Source organism: Colossoma macropomum, unplaced genomic scaffold (genome assembly GCF_904425465.1).
Source record: "Colossoma macropomum unplaced genomic scaffold, Colossoma_macropomum, whole genome shotgun sequence".
Classification (NCBI taxonomy): Eukaryota; Metazoa; Chordata; class Actinopteri; order Characiformes; family Serrasalmidae; genus Colossoma; species Colossoma macropomum.
In genome coordinates, this window is record NW_023494792.1 from 33,512,569 (window position 1) to 33,527,700 (window position 15,132).

A 15,132-nucleotide genomic window follows, 5' to 3' on the forward strand; every position below is an offset into this window, starting at 1 on the left:
ACGCGCGGTCACAAGTGGCTTATCTCTTTCATGTTGCTTTACGTTAAACTATCCAGATTTGGTCTACATCCAGCAAACATACAGCCTACAGTTACACCTATCATATCTCATGCTCTTTATGTCGGTATTAAAACACAAAGAAAAAAATAGGAACATCAGACATATTCAGTATTCAGCTTTCCACTGTGTCACTAAAGTTTTTAGTAAATATTTTAGCAAAATAGACCAGTATTGATGAAATATGATAATAAATATGATAATTAAGAACAAAAAGGAACTGTTATGGCATAAGTCAACAAACTTAGTACAGTAAAGAAGTGTTAAAAAAATGATTCCAGGGCAGGTTTAGCTGCTTTATTTTTGTCAGTAACTGAATGACAACCTGTTTTGCCTTGTTGGGAGTTTTAAACTGTAATTAACAGTTATATGATGATTGTTTTCTGCATCTCAGCTACACCCCCCACCAGTATGCAGAATATTACTTTCTTCTTACATTTTCTGTCTGTATCCTCTCACAATAATAACCATAATAACCATAAAGCTAGCTGCAGATGCAGTCTCTTTCACTGTATTCACACTCCCCCTACTTTGGGGCCTCCTACTGCTGTCTGCTGAACAGTGCATGACTGTGGCCCCCTCCCCTATGCCAGCAGATACATCCATTGTGCTGTATATTTGTGGGAACGTCTGTAAATGCCTTTTTTCAGATCAAAGAATACAAGATACCCCTCAGTTCACTGTGTATCATGTTGGTCTTACATGTATGTCAAGCAGATGCAGCTAATCTGCTAATCTGTTATTTGTTTTTATTTATAACAACTGGACAGATGTTGTCTTACACAGACCCATACAACCACACCTGCAACTGACCACCCATTCACACAAACACTCGCACAGGGAGAGGCTGGAGGAGGGGGTCAATCAAGCTAACAGCTTCAGCAGCTAAGTGCAATGAGCCACAGTGCAATTTCAGAATGAGATTTGTAGAAGGAATGCCCCGGGGTGGGGGGGTGGTGTCCACTGGGAGCTTCCTGTTCGAGTAAAGAAATCATCCCGCTACACTTTTGAGATTTAGCAGTTGTTGGCAGTGTGTTTGCAGTCATAAAGAAAGAAGTGTGAACAGTCGGAGTGTAAATCTCTGACCGCACCACTATTCAACTGTATTCTCTGTAGGGAACGTGTTACATATACACTCTCATCGTCCAAAAAATAGCTGCACCCAGAAGGAAGTGTTGGATTGCAATGCTGTTCGGGAAGGAAAATAAAGGTTACCAGGAACAATAAATGATTAAGAATTTAGACTGTTATGTGCAATATTTACTGAGCTACACATACAGAAGTAGTGTCTCTCAGTTTGGTGTTGGGCCGCCATGTTTGCTACCGCAACATGCCAGACGTCACGGCATGGAGTTGTAGAGGTTCCTAATGGTGTCCTGTGATAATCCATCCCATGCAGCTTGAATATTCTCACGCAGTTCCTGCAGATTTTGCGGTAGGGGTGGAGGCCACATAGTATATACATGTAGTATATACATATAATATCTGTGGCAAACTCTTGAGACCTCAGCAGTCTGCGGACGAGGGTTGTCCTATTAGAATAGCGCACCGGAGTGTGTGTTCAGAAAAGGTAGGGCCACTGATTGCAGGGCCTCATTAACATAACATTGGGTTGTAAAGGGCCTGTAATGAAGACCAAAGGTGATCTGGCATCATACTAAATTGCACACCACGACGCCAGGCCTTCTGGACGTGTGACGCGTGACAACAAACTGTTCATCTTGGCGCTGACCACCGTTCCTCCACACACGGATTCGTTGGTCGTCTCCACCGAGACAAAAGCGGGACTCATCACTGATGACCTGCTGCCATTCAGAGTCATTCCATGACAGTCTGGCACGACACCATTGCAGTCTTTGGCAACGCTGACGTGGTGTTAAGGGCAGTCGTTGTAACGTTCTACAGCCCTACAATGTGACCCCTTTTGAACGCTTCCAACTGCTCGAATTGCTTTTGAAACCTTTTCTGAGGTACATTTCACTCGCAAAGGATACTACCAACACAACAGCAGAGTCAGAATAGAAAACAACCTTTATTTAATTTTGGAGAACATGAGGGTGATACTCATTTACAATGTTGCAGAGTTGATACAGAACAAGGGATTGATAATGTTTATATGTATGTGACACATCCCCTACAGAGAACACAGTTTAATACACAATAACTGTTTAACTGTTAATACTTTTTTATTATTAATGTTAATGAGCATAATTAAACAAATAGGGAAAATCATAAACATTACAGACAGTAATATTTACAGGTAAAATCACATTACATCACCATGTAAAACTAATCACATCCAAATAGTACTTTTGTCTTTTTTTTATTCTTTCTCTCTCTCTCTCTCTCCTTCTCTCTCTCATTCTCTCTCTCTTGTTCTCTCAGATTTTATTTTAGCCAGAAAAAGAGCATAAACTCAGATTATATATAATTAATCAATTACAATCTCTCCAACATTTCAAACATTTGAACTGGCACCTTCATATCGATGCCTCATGATGCAGTGATGCATTTTTACACTAATGCTGTTACACTATTAAGGCTGAGTGATGAGAATGTGTCCAGATTAATCAGGAGAAGACACCTGGTAGACCCGCTTTATGACCTTTCACAAAGGAGTTTTTTCTTCGTGTGTAATAACTAAAGCCACAGTCAGAGGTTTGTTAAGGTGGATTGTTTATATGAAGTGTTTTGAGTTTGTTTGTAGAAAACCCTAAAATGCTGCAACAGTCTTTGCGGTAGTGTTTGAGAAAGCTGTTTGCTGGTTTGCTTCTCCCCAGAGGAGCCTTACTCATCAGCAGAGAGCCAAAGCACAACCACTTCTCTTCACACCCGGCTGGATAACACATGGACTGGAACCACAGACCCCCCCCCCTTGCTTACACACACACACACACACACACACACACACACACACACACACACAGAAAGCAGAAGTTATCAGAAATTCCCTACCAATTATTACACACATAAGATCATAAAAGAAGAGGCTTTCCATGAACTACAGTAGGGAGATAATCTGATAAGAATACAGTGTGTATCACTATGTGTTTGGGCCCATCCGATATATTGATTGGCCGATAACATTGACCGATATTGACGACTCGCATTTTTAGTAATAATCAGCAAAAATATGACCAATAACGCACTGATAATTATCAACTTTGTGCTTGCGTTTCACCATATCAGAGCTCGTAATGTCCTGATGATAGTTTAAAACCTCAAGTCCTGTCCACACATATCCGGAAATTTACAACGTTTTAAAAAAAAAAATCCACACCAGCAGATTTTTTGGAAAATGACAACAACGTGTTGCAAACACAGTAGCCTGTGACTCACAGGACATCAGACCTCTGTGATACTGATGTAACTCAGATTCAAAGTCCAGTTTCTGACAGAATATTGCTGCTGTTGGAAGAAAACCTCTATTTTTATCGAAAACCTCTATTTTTATCGTTCTTCAGTTTTTGACATAATTTGAAAATACCTGTTACCCTTTACACTGTGTGTAAATTTCATGATGAATGGACCAAAAGAAATTTCAAAATGACTTGACTTGACTTTTTTTCCTTTTTGGAGATACAAGGTTTTCTTCTGACAACAGCAGCATAAACGATCAAAAAGCGAAAGCAAACATACCGCTTGCCGTGAGGTTGTTTACGTTGGTATGGCTACACCACCTCTGAAAGCTCCAGTCAGTCCTGGTCAGATAGAAAAGCTTAGTTTTTTTAGCTTTTCACAACATTTGAATCATGGAGTTTGTTTTTTCCAAATCTGACTTTGGTTAATGATCAAGTCACATATCTTTAGAATCATTGGGGTATTTTTAATATCTGCAGTTGAGGTGATGCCACATTTAAAAGAACTGCATGCAGTACTTTCAGACGCGTGCGCAGTGCAGTTTAATAAAAAGCCAAATTCAATTACAAACGTTATCGACTGATAAACTGCTGAGCAGACAGAAACAGCTCAGTCGTCTGTTGCAATGCAGACAGCTCTGCACGCTCAATAAATGAAAAGATCATGCACAGCCATGAACATGTTAAGTGTGATGTCAGCATTTTCAAAACATATTTTTTAGTCCTTACATTTTCATTTAAGCCTTCAAAGTACTCTGACCTGGACCAGGAGTTGTATATATGAATTGTGTGTAGGCACAAAATTGATGCAGCATTTATGCTGAACAATTACTGACAACTAGTGGAAATAAGAGGTACTGCAGCGTTCACTGGCACTCATTGGAAAGCAAAGAGCACATTGCGTGTTTTAAATTGATAGCCAAATTGAAAACCTGCTTTTTGCTGTTTGACATTCATAGCATGTCCCTACAAGGAGTTGGTATAAAAGTCAAGTCAAGTCAAATTTATTTATATAGCGCCTTTTACAACAGATGTTGTCACAAAGCAGCTTTACAGAGAACCCAGGTCCACGCCCCCAGTGAGCAAGCCTTGGCGACAGTGGCAAGGAAAAACTCCCTCAAAAGGAGGAAGAAACCTTGAGAGGAACCAGACTCAAAAGGGGAACCCATCCTCCTCTGGTCGACACCGGATAAGAGGACAGACACAAAACAGTATAGTGGATACAGTTTAACACCACTGTGCAGTGCACCGGCCGCATCTCTGGTCAGACCCTCTTAGGACAGGCAGCCGCTCAGCTCAGGGAAAGACAGGGGGAGGGGGAGGGGGAAGTAGAGGGGGAGGGGAGGGGGGATGAGAGGGACATAGTTAGAAAAACAAATTAACCAAAAGCTCGACTAAACAGGTACGTTTTTAGCCTAGACTTAAAGATAGAGGCTGTGTCTGAGTCCCGAACACAGACTGGTAGGTTATTCCAAAGCTGGGGGGCTTTGTATGAAAAGGCTCTTCCCCCTGACGTAACTTTATTTATTCTGGGTACTAATAATGAGCCCGCACCTTGTGATCTAAGTGGGCGTGTCGGTTGATAATAGGAAATAAGGTCACTGAGGTACTGAGGATCAAGGCCATTCAAAGCTTTAAATGTCAGTAGAAGAATTTTGTACTCAATGCGGAATTTAACTGGCAACCAATGTAAGGTACACAAAATTGGGCTAATGTGGTCGAATTTCCTGGTTTTGGTGAGAACTCTGGCTGCAGCGTTCTGGACTAACTGAAGCTTGTTAAGGTTTTGGCTGGAACAGCCAGAAAGCAGAGCGTTACAGTAATCTAACCTGGACATGATAAAGGTGTGAACTAACGTTTCTGCATCCTGTAGCGACAGTGCATTTCTTAATTTAGCGATGTTACGCAGGTGGAGGAAAGCTATGGTAAAAGCAAAGGTTGTTTTCTTTATTCACTCTTCTGTTTTAATGGACACAACAAGTATAACATTAACTGTTGAGCAAGCTGAGGAAGCTCATATATCAGCTATGTATTGTTCACCCCTCAGTCTATACAGTCTATATATGTAAACAAAGCTGCAAAAGTAAAAATATTAAATATATACAGCATAACATTTTCGTGATGTCATGAAAACCAAGACATACATAAATAAATACAGAAATACACACACACACACACACACCCTGAGGGGCCACTTTATTAGGAACCTCTCGTTTCTATACTCACTGTCTATCTTCTGTTTTATCAAGTCCGTTTGCATATAGGTGCACTTTGTAGTTCCACAATTACAGACTGTCGTCCCTCTGTTTCACTGCATACTTTGTTAGCCCCCTGTTTTTCAATGGTCAGGACCCCCACTGGACCACCGCAGAGCATTATTATTTGGATGGTGGATCATTCTAAGCACTGACGTGGTGGTGGTGTGTTAGTGTTTGTTGTGCTGGTCTGAGTGGATCAGACACAGCAGTGCTGCTGGAGTTTTTAAACACTTCAGTGTCACTGCTGGACTGAGAATAGTCCACCAACCAAAAAATGTCCAGCCAACAGTGTCCCGTGGGCAGCGTCCTGTGACCACTGATGAAGGACCAGAGGATGACCAACACAAACTGTGCTGCAGCAGATGAGCTATCGTCTCTGACTTTACATCTACAAGGTGGACCAATAAGGCAGAACTGTCTAAAGAGTGGACACAGTGTTTAAAAACTCCAGCACTCGACACTCACGCCACCACCACATCAGTGTCACTGCAGTGCTAAGAATGATTCACCACCAAAACAATACCTGCTCTCTGGCGGTACTGTGGGGCTCCTGACCCCTGAAGAACAGGGTGAAAGGGGGCTAACAAAGTACGCAGAGAAACATTTATATCAGTTTTGAAAGCAGTCAATAAATTATGGCTGGTTTTATTACATAAATAAGCACAAACTTCATAAATGGCCTTTTAAGTGGCCTATTTAAGTACTGTTTCTCCAGTACTCCTGCATTTATCGTATGAATGTATGTGTATTATACAGTATCACGCAGAGTTTATACCAGATGTGTGGAATTATGCTAAAATGTTAGACATGAAATATCCTGTAGCGTTTTAGCGCTTTCTCTTATTACTCACTTAACACCTGCTAGCGCGAGATTTAGCCATCACTGTAATTTGCTGTCAAGTGTAACTAATGGCGCTTGCCAGCTGGGACTGAGGGGAGTGTTTGAGTCATGGTAGCTCTGACACAGTGGCCTGGCGATTTCCCCAGGGTCCTACTGCCTTCTGTTTATTGACTGTTGGGGGAAAAACTTTGTAGAAGATATAACACTACAGCATTCATAAAAGCCACATGTGTAGTGATGAGAATGTGCATGACGGATTCGTTTCTCCAGATAATGTGATTTGATTCTGATAAGAATGGGAGATTCAGACATTTAATGTCATAATAAATAGCAGCAGAAATCTCTTATGCAGTGCAGTAGTGTTATTGTTGTTTGCGGTACACGGTTATATTTCAGCAAGGGGAGTAAAATCATATGTCAAACAGTCTAGACTGCATCTGCTGTGCTGCAGAACAGCACAGTTATTTCTAGAAGGAAATCAGGTTTTACCCCTTTCTTTCCCGATCAGTCTGTCCCACTCTGGAGTACTTATTCATAGCTACTCTGCTCTCACCTGAATTCACATCTTTTAGGATAATTAGACACACATATGAAATCATTGATAGATGAAGTAGTGGGGGCTACGCTATGTAGGACAGAGTTTATCACCTGTTATTCCCTTCGGAAACACGCAATTAACCTACTACCTCAAATCAGAGCCACGTGTACATGAGCCACGAGTCCTCTGCATAGACAGCGTGCTTAGCTGTGGCCCAGATACCATTAGGAGAGAGGTGTAATGATACATTCAGGTCATGATTTAATATTCTCACAATATTTTTGCTAATTACTTCTTTGGCTGGATCAGATGCATTAGTGTTAAGTCAATAGGGAGGCATGATGAATGCATGTTGGAACTAAACACTGCAGGAGGATGGGTGTCTGGATACTTTTGGATATATAGTGTATTATAAATGGTGCTGTGGTGAAACCTACCACTGATGGTTAGCTGGCCCTAACCAGTCCAGCTCATGCTAGTTGGTTTCAGGTGCAGGGTTTTGACCTGTGCGCTGATAACAAGCTAGATGATCCCTTTTCTCTTGAGTCTGCAGGACACAGCGTCCGTGGTTTCCAAACAGTTTTCCATTTTGCCTCAGTCCATTTTAAATGTGCTTTGGCCCAGAGAAGATGGCGGCGTTTCTGGATCATGTTGACCTATGGCTTCTTCTTTGCATGATACAGCTTTAACTTGCATTTGTGGATTACATGGCAAACTGTGTTCACAGACAATGATTTCTGGAGCCCATGCAGTGATTTCCAGTACAGAATCATGGCTGTTTTTTAATGCAGTGCCACCTGAGGACCCGAAGATCACTAGCATCCAATACTGACCGTCAGCCTTATCCCTGGCGTACAGGGATTTCTCCATATTCTCTGAATCTTTTGATGATATTATGTACTGTAGATGGTGGGATATCACAAAGTCTTCGCAATTTCACGTCGAGGAACATTTTTCTGAAATTGTTCCACAATTTTTAGGCGCAGTTTTTCACAGATTGGTGAACCTCTACCCATCTTTACTTCTGAGAGAATCTGCCTCTCTAAAATGATCTTTTTATACACAGTCATGTGAGTTAGTTGCAAATCGCTCCTCCAGCTCTTTTTTATTAATACCATTTACTTTTCCAACCTTGTATTGCCCCGTCTCAACTTTTTTGAGATGCATTGCTGCCATCAAGTTCTAAATTAGTTAATGTTTTTTATAAAATGGCAAAATGTCTCACTTTCTGATGTGTGTTCTGTGTTCTGTTATGAATAAAATATGGGTCTATGAGATTTGCAAATCATTGCATTCTGTTTTTATTTATATTTATTAACATTTTACACAGCATGCTGACTTTTTTGGGATTGGGGTTATAATTGCAATTACTGTTATGCTTTTTGTAAAAATGAAACATATTTAGGTTCAGCTTTTTGATTGGTCTGGCAAACACAACACAGCTAACTTGTCATGTGTATATTTTCAGTGCAAGTTGATGTAAAACATTTCTCTTTTTGACCGTATGGAATTCATCCATCATGGAGAAATGGCTACAAACATAAAATGTTCTGTTATCTTTCAGTGTTTATGATGTTGCGTGACTATACAGCCATGCGAATTTCGATAGGCTGCATTGATTATTGCATTATATTTGTTTGCATTTGAAATAGTTGGTCTGGTTGAATCTTCTTGTGGGCTGCAGAAGCAGTTTGGGCTGATTTTGTGGGCCACGAGTTGCACAAGGTTGGGAAGCCCTGCTCTGTGGTAAACAAAGCTGAGTTCTTAGGTAGGGTTTGTTTAGTTCAGTTTCACAGATGCCGCTGATGCCTGGCCCCACCTATCAACATTCTACGGTTCATACAAGCAACAGAAAGATTAAACCATGAACAGCACAGTGTTTTATATGCAGTGGTTTGATACAGAATTCAGCTAATGTGCTTATGTCGAATGGCTATTTTAAAATATCCAGTTTATTATAGGTTATTTATCACATAGCCTATCGATATCCGTTACTTTTTACAGCCACTAATACCCAGTGCAGGGCACTCTTTGAATTTTGAATAGACTTTTTGAATAGAATTTTTTGACTTAATATGTTTTTGGTTTAGGATTAGGATCTATAGACAACCTGAAAAACTCATTCATAGGGGACACTGAAGGCAACGATCACTCGGAAGCTGCTGAGTGATATAGGTCAGCTAGCAAGCTAACGAGGTTATATTTATTTTCTCTGACTCTGCAGTTAATACTGGCTTATCACATGCATTACTGCACTCCAGAGCTCTGTACTGGTCTCTTACCATGAGTGAATAAACTTGTTTATCGGATGAGCCATTTGTCAGTCTCCACACCAAGCACTCTTCAGGACATTGACCAGCAGTGGGTCAAGCACTCTCTGAGCTTGCAAGTGCAGATACTGAGAACTCTCCACAACCACATTACCGTCTTCTCCGGTCCCCAGAGCCACAGTCTAATCCATCTCCTTAGAATCAGATCAGCGCTGTTAATGGGATTAGTCCTACCGTACTCTTTTTCTCTGACGTACCCACTTAACATGCAAATGACCAGACATACTTTCAGCCGCCGCCTGCTGACCAAGCCAAAGACACGTTGAATGCACACGCTTCTAGACTCTTCACCTTTTCTATTGTAAGCGTGTTTTCGAGTGTGTAAACTCAGCAAGATTTCATCAGCAGACAGAACGTGACAGGCTCCTGCTGAGTGCAGAACCAGGGCCAAGACTGGTGCTCTAATTTGATGGAAACTCTGTGGCTGTTGACAGATTCAGCCTTGTTTTGACAACATAACAATCCATAAAATACATAAAAAACATGATACTGTTTCTAATGTTTTTAATGTTGGTCTTTCATTGATTTGAACCAAGGCTACACAATATGAATAAAATATCATATTGCATTGCTGTGTGACTTGCAATATATCAGGGGTGGGAAATTAGAGTCCAGCACAGTTTGGTGATTTCCCTGCTCTAGCACACCAGCCAAATCTGGTAATTAACTGATGACTCAAATCAGGTGAGCTTGAGGAGGAAAATCAGAAAATTGTGCAGGGATGACTAGCTAGCCAGAAAGACAAGCAGACAGAAGTGATTTTGATTGTGGTGTGATTGTTGGTGCCAGACAGGCTGGTCTGATTAATTCTATAACGGCTGATCTCCTGGGATTTTCACACACGATCTCGAGTTTACTCAGAATGGTGCAATAAAAAAAACATCCAGTGAGCAGCTGTTCTGCAGACGGAAACACCTTGTTAATCAGAGAGGTCAACGAAGAATGGTCAGACTTGTTTGAGCTTGTCGAACCTTGAGGTGGACGGCTACAACAGCAGAAAATATCTTGGGTTCCACTTCTGTCAGCCAAGAACAGAAAATTGAGGCTACAGTGGGCACAGGCTCACCAAACTGGACAGGTGAAGACTGAAAATACATAGCCTGGTCTGATGAATCTCCATTTCTGCTGAGGCACATAGATGGTAGGGTCAGAATTTGGTGCCAACAGCATTGGACCCAGTTTGCGTTGTGTCAATAGTCCAGGCTAGTGGAGGTGGTGTAATAGTGTGGAGAATGTTTTCTTGGCACATTTTTAATGCCTACTTCCGGCATTATAGTGCACCACGTCACAAAGCAAAAGTCGTCTAAAACTGGTTTCATGAACTTGACAGTGACCTTCATTGTGTTCATTGTGTTCTTCATTGGCCTTCACGGTGACCAGATCTGAATCCATTAGAACACCTTTGAGATGTGGTGGTACAGGAGATTTGCACCAGAAAACTCTGACCTCAAAAATCTGCAGGAATTACATTTTGCAATCATGTCAACATGGTCCAGGTTCTCAAAGGAATGTTTCCGATGTCTTGTGGAATCCATGCCACAAAAAATTGAGGATGTTTCGAGAGCAAAGGGAGGCCCTAGCTGGTAATAGTATAGTGTCCCTACTAAAGTGCTGTATATATAGACCCATTATCCACCGCCACAAGACACCAAGCAGTGGGCCGCTCATTTATCCCTCGCCTCCCCTTCAACCACTTTAATGGTGGGTGATTCTATTATCAGAAACAAAAAGCTTCACTCATCTGTCGTCCGTTCGGTCTGTGGTGCCAAAGTCTCGGACATCGCACAACTGCTCCCCAGCATTTTAGAGAGGTACCACTTTGGGCAGAATATAGTTATACATGTGGGCTGTAATGATATTACAGTTCAGAGCACAGAGCTGTTGAAAAGGGACTTCACATAACTATTGTCTACCACAAAAGACTGTGGCGTTTTTATTTCTGGTCCAGTTCCACGCCTGGGTAGAGGTGCAGGACCTTTAAGCTGTATTTTAAATGTTCATAGTTGGCTTCCAAAAACCTGCCTCTCCACTAGTTTGACTTTTATTGACAATTTTAACCTCTTCTGGATCCACCTGTCCTTCTACACCTAAGATAAGGTTCACCCCAGCATGCTTGGTTCACAGATTTTAGACCACTATGTATTTTATTCTGTTCCGAACTCTAAATGACTTCTGACTACCAGCAATCTTTGCTCAAATATTACAGTAATTACTAGTCGTAGGAATAGGATCAGCTATACATACTATTCAATTACATCATTAATAACACCCTGTCGCCATATTGGTAGGCAAGCTGTAACTCTGTAGGCTAGCTGATAGAGCTCATCTTGTCACCGTTTCTGCAGCTACAACCCTGCAGACTAATCAAAATAGACTAGAATGACCATGAAAACCATGAAAAGATATGTGGACACTTCAGATGCAGTGAGATCTAGCTGACCAAAAGAGCTCTGCCAAGCTTTTAATGCACATTTTTTATGCAGCCGGTCATATATTTGACAGCACTGATCTGGGACTGCAGCTGGATGAACCAGATATAACCTCTGTCGCTAGCCATGGCCTTGGTCCCTTCACACTCCATCCCTTCTGTCCATATTTAGTGGCTAATGCTCTCACTGCTGCTAAAAAGAAACAAAAGGTGGATGGACTGGACCCCTATTTCCTGCATCTTGCTGCTCCGGTCATTGTAGAACACATTACATACATATTTATTCTTTCCATTTTACCATGTAAAATTCCCAGTATCTGGAAAACAGTTCATGTTGTTCCCCTACACAAAGGAGGCGAGGCATTAGATCTGAATAATTATAGACATATTTCAAAATGGTCATGCCTAGCTAGAATCTTTGGTAAATACCCAACTCAAAAGATTTCTTTATGAAACTTCTGTTGCTTTTTAACCATCAATCTGGCTTTAGAAAAAAATATAGCACTGCTTCTGCTACACACACACTTTTTTAATGATCTTTTAATGGCCATAGACAGAAAGAAGCCCTGTGCTGCCCTTTTTATTGATCTGACCAAAGCTTTTAATACTGTTGACCACTTGCTTCTTTTAAAGAGCTTACAAACAGTTGGTTACGATAAAAATGCAATAAACTGGGACCAAAACTACCTCCCAGATAAGCAATAATACGTAACTGGGTAACTACAAATCTGATTTAATGCCTGGCACTAAAGGGGTCCCACAAGGTTCATTCCTCAGTCCAGTCTTGATTCATTTATATATTAATAATCTTGCTGCCTCTGCCTCTCCACACTTCTCCACACTGAACTGTAACACAAGAAAGCACTTGTTGGGCTTCTAACGCTAATTTCTGCATATCTAATTATGTCACTTTGGCATTGCCAAAGGTAATTAGATCTATTCCGTCATCACAGCCCTCAGCAGTGTGTTTATTAATGAAAAACATTTCAATAACAAAACAAAATATGATTTATCTTGCAGTCTTAGTTTGATCTAACCTGGGATTTTCTGTTTCACAATGGTGATTCACCTTTTGCCAGGCTAAATAACGATGGCATGTAGTGCTGCATGCCTCACACGCTCCACTGCCGTTGTAAAACGAATTTGCAGCAGTTGCATTTGTTAGTTTCAAACTAAAGCCCTATTTGGCCTGGATTAGTTTTACTGGAGGAGGCCCAGTAATATGTATGTGATTTGACTGGCTGATTCGTACAGGAAAAAGATCTGTCTAATTTCCCCGAACAGCCCAGTTTGAAATATAATTGCACAGTCATTTTTATGACAGCATAATGCAACAGGTTCCATACAACACGTTATGCAGCCAAATGGCAAATATGGTGCCAAAAAAAAAACACTGGACGAGGGAGGAGACTTTACATCTAATTTCAGTGTGGGGTGATGCTTGTCATCAGCAGCAATTCAAAATTATGATGCATAATCATAGAGTACAGGAGGGAATATACACCAAATTTCTGCGGTTTTGTCATGAAGTTGTGGATCAAGCACCTAAAATGGCCAGGGCCTGCCAGCGGGCCCAAAGTTTTATCACTTCTATAATCCAAGAATAGGTCAGCCAGTTTGCATTGAAGTCCCTGTTGTTGCTGAATAATAAGCCCTAGTATATAATAAGCCTGGGATTTAAGGGGTTAAGGAATTTGGTCAAATCAAGCTCCATTTTAGCTGTTGGCCTTGTCTTCAGGTCGTAAAAAAATGAGTTTTGTAACTACATTATTATGATGTCGATTTTTACAGAACTGGTATTACTAAGGAAGCTCTGAGTTCAGGAAATTGTAGTAGTTCATTCGTTTCAGGATTTTTACTTAGCAGACTTGTAAAATCGACAGTCAGTGCAGATTCAAACTGGATCAAAATCACATTGTCAGTAATCAAATTATAGCACCTCCCAAGGCTTATACTGAAATTTAGTCAGGAACCTTGTCTCAGTTGAACTTAGAAACACTCGTCAAGGAATGTCTGTGATTGGACAGAATACTAAAAGTACACAGTAAAAATTAGATTAAAAATTGACTGATTTGGCTCATTTTGGAGCATAATGCAATTTTAAATTTCCATAAACTGTTTATAATGTTTCAGCTTTTTTTTCGTCATTATGTCAAAATTCATTATATCAAAATGATCAAATAGTATCATAATGATCAAAATTCACTTGAAGGTGTTATTCACGTTAATGTGCTGCAATACACATAGTAATAATCTGACAATATATTGGTTAATAAAATCACTTCTGTTTGTGCTAATGTCATTCTGTTGGTGATATGTCGTTGCAGATTACCACTACAGTAATATAATGGTGGTCCCCAAGTGCAGCTGTTCTGGTATTCTCTGTAAGACTGACTCTTCTCTCTCTCACATACACATACGCTCTTCTTATCTCTGCAGTTCGTGGCTCATCCTAACTGCCAGCAGCAGCTGTTGACGATCTGGTATGAGAACCTGTCAGGCCTGCGGGAGCAGCCCATCGCTGTGAAGTGTCTGGTGGTGCTGGTGGTAGCTCTGGGACTCCCTCTCCTAGCTGTGGGCTATTGGTTTGCTCCATGCAGTAAGGTAAGACGCATTTGTCAAGATAAAGAACTTCACAGAAACATCTTACGTTAAATGATTAATATTTTATGATAGTTTTGTGATAGGGTTTATATATTTTAATGTATTTTTAAAAGCCATTCATGGTAGAAAGGTACATGCAGGGTTTTGTAAGGCAAAATAGAGCCCAAAATCTTATTTTATCAGATCCCCACCATTTTACCTTAATCAACATAATATATATGAAGGACATACAGTGTCATTGATGCAAAGCTGCACTGTTATGAAGCACCAGAAACTACTGATAGCTCTAGTAGCACTAGTGGCCTGTCCAGATCAGTTTTAGAGGGGGAGTTACAAGTGAGTGATACATTAAAATAATTAAAATATTGAATTTAAAATAAGTTAAAATGTAATTTAACAGGGGTACACTATATGGCTAAAAGTAAATGGACATCTGACCATCACACCTAGATGAGCTTGTTGGACACCAGTCTTAGGCTTGTGTGCAGCTACTCAGCCACTCAGGAAACCCATTTGGTGAAGCTCCAGGTACAGTGTATGTACCTGATATTTTGTAGGTGTTTCCAGCCAAATAACGAGTTATCTAGCTAGCTAACTAACTGAAAATGTTAGTGGTTAAAGTTACAAGTTGAATCTATAGCTGAAATGGGACTATTGCTGAATAAAATTGGGTATCATTCATTATTTGCTAATTCCAATACTACTGAAAAATTCCTT

General features: G+C 40.6%; 1 protein-coding gene across 1 annotated transcript in view; it reads left to right on the top strand.

Moving 5' to 3' along the window:
* Positions 1 to 15,132, top strand: part of trpc3 (transient receptor potential cation channel, subfamily C, member 3) — a 71,099-nt gene that overhangs the window by 25,575 nt on the left and 30,392 nt on the right. The window contains exon 5 of the mRNA XM_036576927.1: positions 14,251 to 14,415. Coding sequence (XP_036432820.1) covers positions 14,251 to 14,415 — 165 coding nt within the window. The remainder of the gene's footprint in view (positions 1 to 14,250; positions 14,416 to 15,132) is intronic.